At 44.4% G+C, this 16321-nt stretch overlaps 1 protein-coding gene across 5 annotated transcripts in view; it reads left to right on the top strand.

Annotated features, from left to right (window-relative positions):
- DEUP1 (deuterosome assembly protein 1) overlaps positions 1-16321 on the top strand; it is a 688113-nt gene that overhangs the window by 439883 nt on the left and 231909 nt on the right. For 4 of the 5 annotated variants that reach the window (XM_069639298.1, XM_069639299.1, XM_069639301.1 and 1 more), the window contains 2 exons: positions 3254-3340; positions 3880-3966. In XM_069639298.1, the coding sequence (XP_069495399.1) occupies positions 3254-3340; positions 3880-3966 (174 nt within the window). The remainder of the gene's footprint in view (positions 1-3253; positions 3341-3879; positions 3967-16321) is intronic. The other variant, XM_069639300.1, reaches the window with a different exon arrangement.

Below are 16321 nucleotides of genomic sequence, written 5' to 3'. Positions count from 1 at the left end.
TAGTGTCTCTCAACAGTCTGATGCTATATAGGAAAACAAGATCTTCCAAAGAAAAAATCTACGCACTTATCCATGAGGAAATGAAGAAAGGCACCAATAAAATGCTTCAAGCGTGGATCAGTAAAAACAAGACAATCTTAGAAGAGATAGGAAGCACCGAAGATGAACTCTTGACAAATCCAACCAAAACCGCAAAGAAATTCAAGGAAACAGATTGGTGTGATACGCAGACAAAAGCGTTGAGCTATAAATCCACTGCTCACCTGCCTCCTTTCGAACAAAAAATAAACGAGCCCATCAATTATCTACTGATATTCCCAAACAAGAAAATCCGCTCAACTTTCTTGAGGAGTCTAACATAATCAAAAGTCTGAAGCACCTTATCCTCAACTGCCCAGCATTAGTCTCTAACACAGAAACTCATCTTGGCCACCTATACTCACAATTTTCTAGGCAGGATGAAGATTATTGGTGGGCTTTTCTGATGAATGGGTTAAATCGGAAACCGGTGTTTGCAATGGGAAACTTCTTGCAAAGCCTTGACTTGGACTCTCTCCCTTAGGAAGGTCAATACTAAAAGATTTAACCCTTGCAAGCCAACTCAAAAGAATCAAAACAAAGTTCAAGAGGAAAGGCCTCTTTTGTTAAAACTGTTAAATACAGTTATGCACAATAAAAAATAAAAGAAAATATGCTTTGAATGTCTGGTCAACCCTTGGCTTTTATCCCAGCTATTTTGTCGAGGGCTTTCTGCACCTCTTTTGGGAGTCCTCTTTTTTTATAATAAAATAAAAAAGGGAGGTCGATTGGTCCCAGGCCGTGACTGTTTCTGCTCTCCAAATATCCTGCACCCGGAGAATGAAAGACATTGGCCCTCATTACGAGTCCAGCGGTAACCGAGACGGTAAAACCGCCTGGTTACCGCCGGACTCGTATTACCATTCCGCCTCCGTGATTCCCGGAATTACCGGGGCATTACAACCCCGGTTTTCTGGGAATCACGGAGGCGGAATGGTCTAAATCCCCATTCCCATTGAGTCCTATGGGACTCAATGGAAATGGGGATCATGGAAACACCGGCAGCATCTCGTAATGCTGCCGGTGTTTCCTCGTCCGCCTGCATGCGGGAGGTGTTAAACCCGCCAGGTCAGACCTGGCGGGAACATCACCTCCCGCCTGCAGGGGTCGGACTCAGGCGGTCCGGAAACAACAGTGGCGGCGGGTTTACCGCCACTGTTATTTCCGGACCGCCTGGGTCGTAATGAGGCCCATTGCATCTTCCTCATCTCCCATTGTACACTGCATCACCCACTGTAAATCGGGTGTGTCTGGGAATGTTTTGCTTAGGGCGTCCCACACCCTCGCTCATACTATGTTAAACAGGGCCCCATCATGACGGTCACAGTCTAATGTTACCCCAGGGAATCCTGCCTTCGCCGAAACTGTTTGCCTGGTCCCCCAATGCAGATACTAGCAAGCTTTTAACATCCCCCAATGCCAAGGGCACGCCGGCCGTATGTTTTTCGAATGCATAGATCCACCTACTGGCACCTCCAGACAGTGGTGGTAACTGTTTAAGCAAGTTGGCCTTTATCAATCTGGGCCCACGGTATGTAATTTGCCCTTCCCGATCCCCTGTGAATTAGTGGTAGCTGTAAATTCTTTCCTCCCTTCCCCATACTCACCTTTTTTCCTTTCTTCCCTACTACTGCATTCTTCCTACCCTCTCCATTCTTCCATAGGTGATAGCCCTTCCCCGAATGCGGCCCCACTTGTAGCAGTTCCCAACCTTCTTTCCTCCATTTGCTGTCCCTCTGTGTCACACTAGTACTCTTCTTCCCTGTCCAATGCCATCCCCCCTTCGTCATTCTCCCACTCCCTTCCAGCTGTAGTTATTTCTATTATTCTCCTCAGGTGAGTCCTTGCGCCTTGCTTCTTTTTGCCTTGACGGTGGAGCCATTCGTCACCCTTGTTCGATACAGGCACATGCAATGAGGTTTGCAGATGTTTTCTACTAAGTTGTACATTTCTTTATATCCAGATGGCATTATGCTTCTGTTAAGTAAAACATGAAAGATGGGCCTTATCACGTTGGATGTATTTCAAGACAGTGATTTTTCTGACCTAACGATGAAAGAGGAGAAATCTGAGGTTTATCCTCTTACTGCTTCTGCGCTGAATCACGTGGACAACAGGAAATAAAACACTGCCAAGACCCAGTGCCAGAAGTTTTGAATCTGAGACCTGCTTAACCTCTAGGAAGCAGCTGATATTAAACTTTCTGGCAGGTGGCGAGACAATGTCACAGTCCTCAGAATGTAGGGGTTAGAGGTATCATCAAACGCCTGCCTTGCTGAAGTCGGCAGCTCTGCACCACGGCTCCTATACCTGGAAAGTTCTATTAAATTATATTAATCATTAATACAAATATAGTACATACAATATAATCATCTTTGTTATTTTCTTTTAAGGGGGCATGTTGTGCTTGGTCAACAGACGGTTGTATTTACTGAAGTTCATAATGTCAAATGTAGAGATGAGCATGATATTATTTGCAGGGGGCTAATACACATCAGTTTACCCAGTATGTCCACTGCCTATTAAATTAAGGGAAAAGTGTATCCAATTTAAGCTATACCTATGTCTTCGGAGCAGGGTCACATGCTATTCAATAGGTGAATGCTGAAAAGTCCTTCACCCATGGAACTACAACCTTTGATTGTTTGTACTACAACTTCCACGATCCTTCACAATTAACCATGCTGGGTAGGGTAAATGGGAGTTGTAGTTCAAAACCTCTCGAGATGCAGATCTCTCCCCCAGCTATTTCAGCGTTCAGTAAATATCTAAATGTTCCATTCCTGTACAGGCCTCTGTTAAAATGGAACTGCCCTACCCATGCTGTCTGATCTGCCAGGAGCTATGGGGCAGTAGCTCACGCAATTGGGTGTTTTCCTACCGGCGGAACCCCACCCTGATTGCCAGACAGTAACCATTGCCTACTGCCACAATGTCCGATCTGCCCACTTTGCGTAACTTTGGGCACAATCTTTTATGCATGTGCTTTGTTCATAAATGAGAAGCATTGCTATAACATGCCTTAGGGCATGCACAGGACAGTGCACCTTCCTCCAAGATTATTGTGAATGTTTAGCTCGTACATAGAGTTCCTGAATGTTCATGCATATGCTTAATGCTTTATCAATATATCAAATAGCGCATTATGTTAAAATACAATTTCATTCATTTGCAGAATTCAACCATGAATCGCGATATTCCTAAGAGGGAAAATAAACATCACATGGACATAATAGACAATTATGACGATGATCGAACCCGGGTAATGAATAACATCTTCTTCAAACATAGTATGATCCTTTTCAAAAGCAGGTTGTGGTAGCAGGTGTATGTCATTTGTTCATTGGTGTTTGTTGTATTTTATGGAAACATCTTATGGTCTTCTACTCAAGCTATTTAACAAATACAGTGAAAACAGACTCACATTAAAATGGAACTGCCCTACCCATGCTGTCTGATCTGCCAGGAGCTATGGGGCAGTAGCTCACGCAGGTGGGTGTTTTCCTACCGGCGTAACCCCACCCTGATTGCCAGACAGTAACCCTGCCTACTGCCACGATGTCCGATCTGCCCACTTTGCGTAACTTTGGCCAAGATCTTTTATGCATGTGCTTTGTTCAGAAATTAGAAGCATTGTTATAACATGCCTTAGGGCATGCACAGGACAGTGCACCTTCCTCCAAGATTATTGTGAATGTTTAGCTCGTACATAGAGTTCCTGAATGTTCATGCATATGCTTAATGCTTTATCAATATATCAAATAGCGCATTATGTTAAAATACAATTTTATTTATTTACAGAATTCAGTCATGAATCGCGATGTTCCTAAGAGGGAAAATAAACATCACATGGACATAATAGACAATTATGACGATGATCGAACCCGGGTAATGTAAACATCTTCTTCAAACATATTATGATCCTTTTCAAAAGCAGGTTGTGGTAGCAGGTGTATGTCATTTGTTCATTGGTGCTTGTTGTATTTTATGGAAACACCCTATGGTCTTCTATTCAAGCTATTTAACAAATAGAAAAATATAATATTTAACACATTTCATGAAGGGTGAAAACAGACTGAGCTAACATTAAATTAAGAAATGGAGATAATCATGGGATAGTCTCCAGTGGTAAAAGCCACATACAGTCTAGTAATACTGCATATTTCCGTACCTCTCCATTGTAAATGCAACCAGCATTTCTTCAGAAACTCCTTGTAGAACCCATTGTGGCATCAAAAATGTTAGCCGATGTGCTGCTATTCCTTAGCGAGCAAATCGGCTTCCTACCTCACCCCCTTTTCTACAACGTCCGCCTGAATTTGATCACAGGCCCACACTGTGGATTGGTTGAGAATAGGACAACTACAAACTTTTGTTAAAACAACACCAAACGATACAATGAAACAATTGGAGCTCACAATACAGAATTAGCATATATAAAAAAGAAGTGAGATATTACAATCATCCACCAAAAGCACATTGTGTCAGGCTTTCTCAAATCTGATGTTGTCCCCGGAAGCTGCTGAACCCCCGCAGTCCCCTTTGGATGCTAACCTCTTAACTGGTATCAAACAGTTCAGTTGAGAGCACCCCGAAGGGAAAGGGGGAAAATGGGATAAAATAATAAACTTCAGGTTTTGCTCAGCTTCTTTATCTGCCAACCTGTTGGTGAAAATAACAACAAATTCACTTTAGTCACTAACCTTTGAATTCATTGGCTCTGACTTCTCTTTATAAATTTAAGTAAATAAACACGCCACCATACCTGATTATCCTCTGTGAATAACGTAGAGGACGTGTATGAATTCTACTGAAGAAAACATAAAAATAGAGTCTTAGATGCTCTTACTAATTTCTTCAATTCGGTTTTGAAAAAAACTGCTAATCTCTCTCAGTTTAATGAGTTTGTCTTCAAGCAGTTCAACTGTCTTTTACCCAAACAACCCGCTGGAAATATTATACATGTAGTTTGTATTGGTGTCTAGCTTCAACACAAATTCCAAGAATGACACTCTAACTATTCAATTTAAAATTGTTTGTTTTCTGAATGTGTAAAAGTGTCATTAATTGGATCTTTTGCTTGCAAAGAAGATCGCTCGTAAAAGAAGCGTTCCTTTTACCAGAATATGCGCATGCGTGAAGATATTGTTTACTCCTTCTAAAATGGAAGCGCACATGAACAAGGAATTGAGTTCAAAAAGGAAACTGGCTTGGGCGCATGCGTAAAGGAATAGTCTTCCACTCTTCTTAATATGAATTGCTCAAACATGAAAGGAGAAATTCCTCAGTTCCGGAGACTAGTCCTTGAAGAGGCAGCCCAGTGAAGATCACGCGCCAGGTTAGAATGTTAGTAAATTAAACATAACGCCTCGGAGTCGCGTGGGTACCACACTGTCACTTGCGCAGACAGTGTAAGATTTCTAACGCTAGTCCGACGCTAAGAAAAGCACTGTTACCGACAAAAGGTACAGTACTCAATAAACTTTTATACGGCCGAAAAAACACACAACGCTAAAATGAATAACAGACCTCCACACTCCAACTTGCCAGGTGCAAAAAAATGTGACGCAGTTCAATTAATTTAAATACAGTTCTAGAAGTTCAAAAATAAATTCTTGAAAGAACAAAAAAAACTACTATATAAACAAAAACTAAGAAAAACAGGAACAAGTTAATTAATAGTTTTGATATTTAACTCCTGCTTGATAATCATAAAATTCCATACAAGATAATGAATTCACTTAGCTTGCTTCTTTCTTTCACCGGAACGTTTTCTAAGTTTCTTTTTAAATCTCCAACACTTTCCTGGTCCAAATAACTAATATTAGGCACAAGGGCCTAACTAAAGTTTTCTAAAACTTAAGAGCTTCAAACATAAGACCTTCCAGCTGGGCTTCTGACAATGAAAGGCGGTTTAGAATGTTCCAACAATGCCTTTCTTTTACTTCTGACCAATCACTGATCCTTTTGGAATTCTCCATTTTGACTTGGGAAGCTCTCCACACTCTGCACAGAAAGTTAAGGCCCAAACCATACTTTATGTTAATCATATCCTCATTCCACCTCATTCATCCAAATCCCACGAAACCTGACACATTGGGGGTCATTACGACCCTGGAGGTAACCATGCCGCTATTTGCTATTTGCGGCATGGCTACCCCGATTCCGGTTACCGGGTCCGGAATCCCTCAATGGGGAATAACCAGGCCATTCCGACCTTGGAGGGCCCGGTATTTCCCCATTCAGGGAAGCCGACCCCTGTACATCCCCATTCGAGCCCCCATAGGGCTCAATGTGTATGGGGAGCATGCAAACAACGGGCCCGTTAGTGACAGGCCCATTGTTAGCATGCTGGGCCGCTCGCCGGACCCGCTAAGGACGCCTGGTTTTACCCGGTTTGTAATGAGGCGGTAGGGGTTTAACGGAGCTGGCAGCTCTACCGGCCCTGTTGAACCCCTACCGCCAGGGTCTTAATGACCCCCATTTTGTACAGTTTCATTTTGAACAAAAAAAGAGCAATATAATGTTAAGCTCAGAAATCATTGTGAAGATGCTTGTGTTAAAAGTCACAACCCTGCTGAGACCAGGCCTTCTGGAGGTACTTGTGGATATTGTGAAACTCGGTGCCTTCGTTGCAGAGCTCACTTGAGCTGCATTTGCAAGAGGCTTCAGCAGCATGGTGGAGAAAGAACCAAATGTCCTATTGTATCTGTCCAAAGTAGAGTTGCACATGCACAGACACTCAGAGGAGCCCTATAAAACGGGTGCCTGTGAATGCTGAACTTGGAGTGGACCTCCCTTTTCAATGCGTCAAACAGGCCCTAAATATCTTTAGTTTCAAAATAGACCAGGCACACAGAGTTCAGCGTGGCTGCACCCTTGCCATCACTTTCCCGCTTTGCCTGGATCTGCTGCAGTAACTCTCAAGGATTCATCCAAAGCCTTATATACACAGGGGAACGAAGGAGTCTCCAGATGCAAACATTTAACATCCCTCATGGCTTCATTGCACAGATCACACTCAGGGTTAGTCCTAGATCTTCCACCCATGAGCAGCAGATTGAGCCACATCAATGGCTCAATGCCTAATTCCACTTCCATTAGCTCCAGCTCTTTGAAATAGGCAGCAAACCTTCAGGCAGGACCTAGGGAGGTGTCTAAAATTTATTGCTCACATTCCATTCAATAACTAATAAAACATATTTCGGCATTAATGCAAAATGTATGCTAGGTAACTGGTTACGGTCAATTATAAGGCTTTTGTTCCTGGGCAAGTCCTTTACTTAATTTTTCAGTTTTCCAGTTGTCTGCACGTATGGGCACCCGTATTGTGACCGTTTACAATAAGATCCAACATAAATTCTCCAAATGGTGTCCTGTTGCTCTGCACCAACTGTATTATTAATGTAGTTCTGCTTCCAAAAAAAAAAACACTATTGGTCTTTATTCATTGGTCAACTAATATTTGTTTTAGAAAACAGTATCCATTTGTTTCCATCATTTATATTTCTCACTTTCTGTCTCTCAACACGTGTTTCCCCATAGGCAATTCCCCATGGTTCTTCAGGAGAGAATCATAGGTATCGCACTGAACACTTCTTCCTTTTTCTTCATTTAGTTTTTCCTTAGCGTATTTTCCTGATTATTCTATATTTCTCCTTGGTTTTGATACCTTGAATAATGTCTTTAGTTTGATTCGATTGTCCATGATGCAGCGGGAAAATGGACACATCATGGACAATCGAAAATACGTTAATGCGAAACTAATTGAAGAAAAAGGAAGAAATGTTCTGTGCGACACCTAGGATTCTCTCCTGAAGAACCATGGGGTATTGCCTATGGGGAAACATTGTCTTTCTATGTGGGTGAGAGTCGTGTTGTCAGGTGCGTGTTTGCTCTTGCCACCATAGCCGTCATTGCTTTCAGCTGCGTGGCCAGAGAGAAATCATAGATATCGATACAGAAGTTGTGTTCTTTTTGCAAAATCATCTATCGAAATAATGCAAAACAGGGAAATCAACTGATTTTACTAACATTGTAAACTGGGTGTTTTAAAATGTTAATTTCGAGTGGATTGTGTCCTCCAACGTATTCCTCATCTTAGATGTATTCCATCCAGCTTTGCTGCTCTTTGGACATTTTTTCGGCAGAGGGCGCCGTGCGTCGATGTCGTCGAAACGATAGTCCCTCGAGGGCCTCGGTCGAGGGTGACGTCATCGGGTGTATAAGTAGCACGCGCGGTGCCCATTGGCCTCAGTTCCGTTTTTCCGCAGTACGTTGCTTCGGACATTCGGCGCGCCTTGAGTTCTGTCAGGAAATATAATATTATGAGAAGAATCGGGTTTTAAGAAATGCAAGTCGTATGGCTCGAAAATGTCAATCACGGACCCGCACCGCGAGTGTTTGTGGTGTCTCGGGGAAGGCCACAACATGGAGGCCTGTTCGAAGTGTCAGGCGATGACGGGAAAGGCCTTGCGAGAAAGGAGAGGAAAGCTATATAGGTAGGTTGGAAGGATCGGAAAGCCTCTAGCGTTGAGTCGAGACCCCATGGGGAAAAATCTCCTCGACCCGAAAGGCATAGATCCAGATCTCGAAGCGATTCTCATCGCTCGTCGTCTTCGTGGAAAAAGTCGAAGAAATGACGCCATAGATCTCCCTCCACCTCGTCGTCAGACGAGTCTCCGAAAATGAAATGCCCCACAAAACATTCGTCTTCCGAAGAGTGGGAAGCATTTAGGGTCAAAACGATGGAGGTGTTTGAGAAAGCGAAGCCTCGGTCCGCGCCTTCTTCGGAAGCCGGCCGGGAGCGTCATCGCTCCGACGCTCGCACGCCCTTGAGCCCTGGTGATCGTAAAAGGAAGGATAGAGAACCTTCCAGGACGCGCAGCGAAAAACGCTCGAGTCGAGTCGACCGCTCGAGGTCACCGATGCCGTCCGAGACCTTCCAAACATCGAAGGGGAAACTGTCGAAGGCCGCCTCGACGCCCTCGAAGCAGACCCTGTCGACGACCACGATGTTATTGACGCCGTCAACGCCTGTATCGACGAATACGCCAAAACCTTTGGCGCCAAAAGCTCCAACCAAGCCAGGGCAGCTAGAAAAGGAGAAGGAGAAAACTGCAAGACATGTATCTTCTTCAAAATCTAGTATTACACCTCCTCCTCCTCCTCCTCCTCCTCTCCCAGAGAAGGAGGTTTTCAAGCCTCTCCCTAGGAAGGAGTTTTTCAAATCCTTGACCTCAATTTTTGAGGATCAGGAGAGATCCGAAGAGGAAGATGTACCTTTTGGGTTGGAATATGGCACCCAAAATGTCCCAGAATGCTTAATATCGGAAGAAAGCAGGATGAAGGATTTGGTGGAGTCCTTACATAATGCAAGTGACATTGATACCTCTCCTGAGAATGATTTTGGTAGACCAGATCCAGGAGAGCATGCCAGTCCATCTTATCATCAATTAATGACAAAGGTGGTAGACTACTTGGGATGGGCTAAACCTACAGCCCAATTCATCCAGAACGATTTGACAGACATATTGGATCATGGTCCCACTGAAGACCCAGTTTGACCTTTTCATGTAGCCTTACAAAACAGGGAAACTCTGGATTCTATTCCTCCGGTGAATAAATCCCTAGCATCAAAATACCGCCCAGCCAGTAGCGACCCCGGCTATTTGTCAAAACATCCAACTCCCGAGAGTTTGGTCATACTGGCAGCCACAGCTTCCAACAAACTTGCGTACCCGTCTATTCCTCCAGACAGGGACGATAAGCGTGTGGATGGTTGGGCACGGAAGGTATTTTCAGCCAGGAGCATGGCATTAAAATCTGCCAACTCCACATGTGCCTTGGCAACATTTTCGTACACTCTGCGGGAGTGCATAGCAATGGCTGCGGAGCACATACCAGAAGGGGAAGAAAGGGACGGTTTCCTAGCCATCGTTAGAGATGGAAAGGAGGCCATGCAGGAATCCCTTCAATCTGGATTGGACACTGCGGATAATGTAAGCAGGGCTATGGGCACTAGCACGGTAATGCGCAGATTTGCGTGGTTACGGAAGTCGGATTTTGCACCGGACTGAACATGCCTTTTGACGGGTCTCACCTTTTTGGCAACAAGGCTGACGAGAGCCTTGAGAGGTTGCAGACCGCAAAAGCAGCGGCCAAATCTTTAGGAGCTGCTATTAGGCAACCTCAGCCTTTTCGTGCACAAGGACAATCATGGAGGGGACAATCCTATCGTTATTATACCTCATACGGGAAGACGAGAGGAATGGCCAGTCTAAAGGGCCAAAGAAAAGCCACTCGTGGTGGACGAGGAAAATGTGCTAAGCCAGCTCCAGCTGCAGCCTCTTTGCCATCAGCGGCTGCAACATCCGCCACAAAACCACTTTGAGAACTTGCACCACAAAACACCTGTAGGAGGCAGGCTGTCGCAGCATCTGCAAGAATGGCGAGCCATTACTTCAGATGTTTGGGCTCTAGAAATAATAGCCCAAGGCTATTGCCTTCCTTTTCTAAAGCAACCTCAAAGCAATCCACCAGAGAGACACCCGTTGAGGTTTCCAAATCCGCTCCTACAGCAGGAAGTTCAAACCCTGCTGGAGAAAGGTGCCATAGAACCAGTACCTGCAGCGGAGAGGAACAAGGGTTGGTACTCCCCGTATTTTTTGATCCCCAAAAAGGACGGAGGACTTAGACCCATCTTGGACTTAAGAAGCTTGAACAAGTTCCTCAGGAAGGACAAGTTCAAGATGGCTACTCTTTCTCAGATCCTTCATGCCCTTCAAATCCAGGACTGGTTGGTGTCATTGGACCTCCAGGATGCTTATTTTCATGTGCCGATTGATCTCAAGCACAGAAAATACCTGAGGTTCGTTGTTGGTGACTCACACTATCAGTTTCGAGTCCTGCCATTCGGGTTAACCTCCGCCCGAGGGTCTTCACCAAGTTAATGGTAGTGGTGGCAGCGCACCTCAGGCGAGGGGGGATTCATGTCTACCCTTACCTGGACGACTGGCTGATCAGAGCGCGCTCTGCCCAGCAAGCTTTGGATCATCTGAAAGTCACCTGTCACTTCCTCCACAAACTGTGCTTCTCCCTCAACTTAAAGAAGTCTCAAATGACACCTTCCCAACAGCTTCAATACATAGGAGCTGTATTAGACACAATCTTGGGAAAGAGCTTGCCTCCCAAGACGAGGGCTCAAGACATTCTTCAGATGGTTTCAAAATTCCAAAATGCCCAGAATCTCAGGCTTACGACTTTCTACGGTTGCTGGGCCTCGTGGCATCCTGCATTTTTCTGGTGCCAGAGGCAAGCTTGAGGATGAGATCCTTTCAATGGGCCCTAAAGACTCAGTGGTCCCAGTTCTCGGGTCAAATGACGGATCTTCTTCAGATTCCGAAAAAGGTCAAACAAGACCTTCTATGGTGGACCTGTGCAGAGAACATCTTAAAGGGAGAACCCTTTTGGCAACCATGGCAGGAGGTCACAGTAGTGACGGACGCCTCATTCCTGGGGTGGGGAGCACATGCCAACGATTTGACAATAAACGGTCGCTGGTCTCCATCGGAGTCCAAACTACATATCAACCTTTTGGAGCTGAGGGCAATCAGACTAGCGCTGAAGACCTTCCTGCCATCTTTCAGGGGAAAGAATGTCCCAATAATGACGGACAACACAGTGGCCATGCACTACCTAAACAAAAGAGGAGGTGTGGGGTCACTACCCCTGTGCAGAGAGGCAATGCAGCTCTGGTATTGGGCGATTCAAGAGGGAATCTCTTTAAAGGCGATTCATCTAGCCGGGGAAGAGAATATGACGGCAGATGCTCTGAGCAGGCAAGCACGGTGTCCCACGAATGGGAATTGGCTCAGGAACCCCTCAGGTAGACCTATTCGCAACCAGTACCAACCGAAAATGCGAAAGGTATTGTTCAAGGGAATTTCCCCCGAGAGGAGCCCTGGGGGACGCGTTCGTGGTGGAGTGGAATTTCCCACTATTGTACGCGTTCCCTCCGATTCCCGCCATTCCTCAGGTCATTAGGAGGCTGAGACGCTTTGGGAACCGCATGATCCTAATTGCCCCGGATTGGGCCATGAGAATGTGGTATCCGGACCTTTTAAATATGTCCATCTGTCCTCCAGTACGTCTTCCTCAGAGAGAGAACCTTCTCTCTCAAATGGAAGGTCAGGTTCTCCACCCAGAGGTCAGAACACTGAACCTTCATGCTTGGTATCTGAAAGGCTGAGATACAGGGATTGGAGGTGTTGCTTTCGGCAAGAAGACCAGCAACAAAGTCTCTGTACCGTAGCCGTTGGAAAAAGTTTTGCAACTGGTTCAGGGAAAAGAATGTCGATCCTTTTCTCTGTTCTTTTCCGAAAGTACTATCTTTCCTTCTGACCCTGGCACATAGAGGTCTAAATATCGGAACAATAAAAGGGTACCTTGCAGCGCTTTTCATCTTCAAGCGCTCATCGGAAGAATGTTCCTACTTCAAAATTCCTTTGATAACACAATTCATAAAAGGTCTCACTAATGTGTTTCCTCCTCACCCATTTCAAGTACCAATTCGGGATCTAAATTTGGTATTAAAATTCTTAATGTGTGCCCTTTTTGAGCCTATGCACACGTGTCCATTAAGATTATTAACATGGAAAGCAGCATTTTTAGTTGCTCTAACATCAGCAAGAAGAGTGAGCGAATTGCAGGCACTATCTTCTGGGCCACCCAATACTGTGTTCCATAAGGACAGGGTTGTGTTGAGGGTTAAACCATCATTTTTACCGAAGGTAATATCTGATTTTCATTTAAATCAGAAAATTGTTTTACCCTCATTCTAGCCTCCACCTCATCCATCTAAGGAGGAAGAAAGACTACACAGACTGGACCCAAAAAGAGCTTTAAGCTTTTACATCTCTAGGCTTTCTAGAATTAGAGTGGACAACCAGTTGTTTATAGGCTACACTGGAAGAAAGCTAGGTCAATCAGTAACAAAACAAACAATTTCGCGGTGGATCGTACTTTGCATTTCAGAATGCTACAGACTAGCACAAAAAGACCCACCTAATGGGTAAAGAGCTAATTCCGCCAGAGGCATCGCCTCTTCCACAGCCCTTCAAAGAGGTGTCCCTATAAGGTCCATTTGCGAAGCAGCAACTTGGTCTTCGCTTCACACCTTCTCAAAATTCTATAACCTGGATGCTTCCCAGTCTAGGGAGATACATTTTGTAAAAGCAGTGCTTTACTCTGCCATCTAAGGGCATTTTAAAAAATATTTTTAAAAAATCTGACCCCTCGTCCAGAGGAACTATGCAAAATACTGCTTTGGGAGCCTATGTAAGATGAGGAATATGTTGGAGGACACAGTCCACTCGAAGAACAAGTTACTTCTTACCTGGTAACGTTCTTTCGATTGGATGTTCCTCCAACGTATTCCTCATCGCCCTCCCAACCTACCCCTCTGTAGATTTTTTACGGGTTATTGACATCTCAAATCTCGCAAGGCTGATACCTGTCTACCGGCACAATCTACACAGTACAAGATCACAGATACAAAAGAGGGGAAAAACAGAACTGTGGCCAAAGGGCGCCGCGTGTGCTACTTATACACCCGATGACGTCACCCTCGACGGAGGTCCTCGAGGGACTATCGACTAGACGACATCAACGCACAGCGCCCTCTGCCGAAAAAATTTCCGAAGAGCAGCAAAGCTGGATGGAATAAATCTAAGATGAGGAATACGTTGGAGGAACATCCAATCGAAAGAACGTTACCAGGTAAGAAGTAACTTGTTCTTCTAATGATCACTTAAATTCTATATTTTAGTCAAATAAGGAATTTTGCTCTTGTCTTACCGAGACTCAGGGCTGTACTTGATCCCTGTGGGAGCTGCTGAACCCCACTGTTTCCCTCGTGGTCATCAGCCCCTGATACTCTAAAAGTAACCTCAAGGGAAAGGGGAAGTGGATTAAATTAAAAAAGGCACAGGCTTGAGTTCTTCTAACTTGCTGCTCTCCTGTTGAAGGAAAAAATATAACATGAGTTGGTCTCTTTCCTATTAAGTCCCACTTTCTTTACATACTTCCCCCTCACCCCCCCAACAGTCCCCTCTTGTACCTGTGTTTCTGGCAGAAAAGGTGTTCCTGTCAGAAGACAAACAATTGGACGCTTCTTCTGCTGTGGTCTGTTGTCTGCTTTCTTAGAGAAAGTCCACATTCTTGTACTTTGATAAGTAGTGTGTTCCTGATCCTTCCACTTGAATTTCACCAAGCACCTTAATATGACATGATAGTTTATTTATATAGCGACTATACAAAATGTGTTTCAAAGCGCTTCAAGGCAAGGGAGGGAACAAGGGAAAATACAATTACATTCTTACAGGCCATGAACAGTGACTGTGAAACTTCCCCTCACAAATTCATGCACTATAACGATGCATCTAATTTATAGATCCCCTGAACCCTTGGGCTCCTTCGAAGAAGAAATCAATACACTTCTATCCACCTTCTTCACAAATCCTCATACAAGGCGACTTTAACCTAGGTATCAATGACCCCACACACCAATTTGCAGTGTCCTTAGCTAATACCCTGGCTGACTTGGCCTCACTCAAAGAGTCTTACTTCCTACACATGACAAAGGAAGAATCCTTGACTGGGTAGCGGACCTTAACTGTATCACAACTATCACTTCTATTGAGCCACAACCTTGGACCGACCACTCCGTATTGTCATTTAATCTTCAAGACTGTATACTTCCTAATAGAGAACATCTTATTGCTCCACCCATTCCAACTAGAAACAAAAAGAATGTTACAACGGATAAACGTATACCTTTCCTCAAACCCTTACTTAAACCTTCCATATCCTCCTCCGACCCAGCAGAACTGGTGGACCTTTATAACAAAACCTTGACCATAGCTCTAGAGAGCATTGCCCCTTTAAAAATATGTAAAAGCAAACCTAAAGCACACCTGAACACGTGGTTCACCCCCAAACTTAAAGCGATAAGAAATGAAAAAAGGAAATGTTAGACAACTCTGAAAAATAACCCCCCCCCCCAGAGTCAACAATGACATCCTGCTCAAAATCTCAGCTAGCTACAAAGGAGAAATCCTGCTACCAAAAAGGGATAGCTACAATAACAGGATTGAGAAAGTGAGTTCAAGTTCCAGAGAACTATTCACTATTCTAAGAGAACTTGAATCCCCCATCCCGACTACATAGAACTGAACTGCATCAAGGATAAGATCTGGTGCACCAAAATTCAAGAAGCTCTAACTAACAAAATCACTCTGCTCCAAAAGAAAATAGCTGCCAGAACACAGAATCTGTGACCCCAGCCTTATATCTCTAAACATGTCCCTTCCTCCCTGAAACCACTTCAGCGCTTTAAATTCACCTCAGTGTCCACCCAAGAAGTAATAAACATTATTGCTTCACTCAAACCCTCCAATTGTCAAGGTGATACCTGCCCTGCATCTGTCATTAAAGATGCTGCCAAAGAACTTCCCCCCTTTATCACCACACTTAACAATGCCTCCTTTCGCACAGGCACCGTCCCAACCAACCTGAAGAAGTCATGGTACTCCCACTTCTAAAAAAAAGCCTTCAGTAGACCCCAGCATCCCCACCAACCTCAGACCCATCACTACTGTCTCTTTTCTTCTTAAAATCATTGACAAGGCTGCATACAACCAGATTCAAAAGTACCTGGAGACCAACAAGCTACTTGGACTCCGCCAATCTGACTTCAGGCCCCAACAGGGGACAGAAACTGCCCTGATTGACTTGAAGATCCAGATTGATGACTTGAACGACAAAGGGAAACCAGCTCTCTTGCTCCTGTTGGATTTTTTGGCCGCCTTTGATCTGGTAGATCATAAGGTGCTATGCAGACACCTATCCACTGCGGCCCACTTTTCAACAGAATGGAACAAAAAGAGGCTGCCCTGAGACGGGAAGGACTGGAGGGCTGGAGGAGCTGTAACAAGGGGGTTGTCCTCCCCTCTGTGAGTCTAAGGGTTGTACGCAACTAGTTAGGAGTACACTGATTTATATTGACCCCTAATGGGAGCACATATCATTCTGGGCAACCATTAGGCAAACTAACATGATAGCTGGTATTAAACACATGACTCAAACAGTATATGGAACACATTTTTGGCTTTTCATTTAGCTTCTTAATGTAAGCTGTTTATTTACTTTTTATATACAGTAGTTCAAAGGTTACTTTGCATAA

The sequence above is a fragment of the Ambystoma mexicanum genome, chromosome 7q (assembly GCF_040938575.1).
Source record: "Ambystoma mexicanum isolate Mex_15411 chromosome 7q, UKY_AmexF1_1, whole genome shotgun sequence".
NCBI lineage: Eukaryota > Metazoa > Chordata > Amphibia > Caudata > Ambystomatidae > Ambystoma > Ambystoma mexicanum.
The sequence above is the reverse complement of the archived record's forward strand: the minus strand, read 5'-3'. Positions and strand labels throughout refer to the sequence as shown.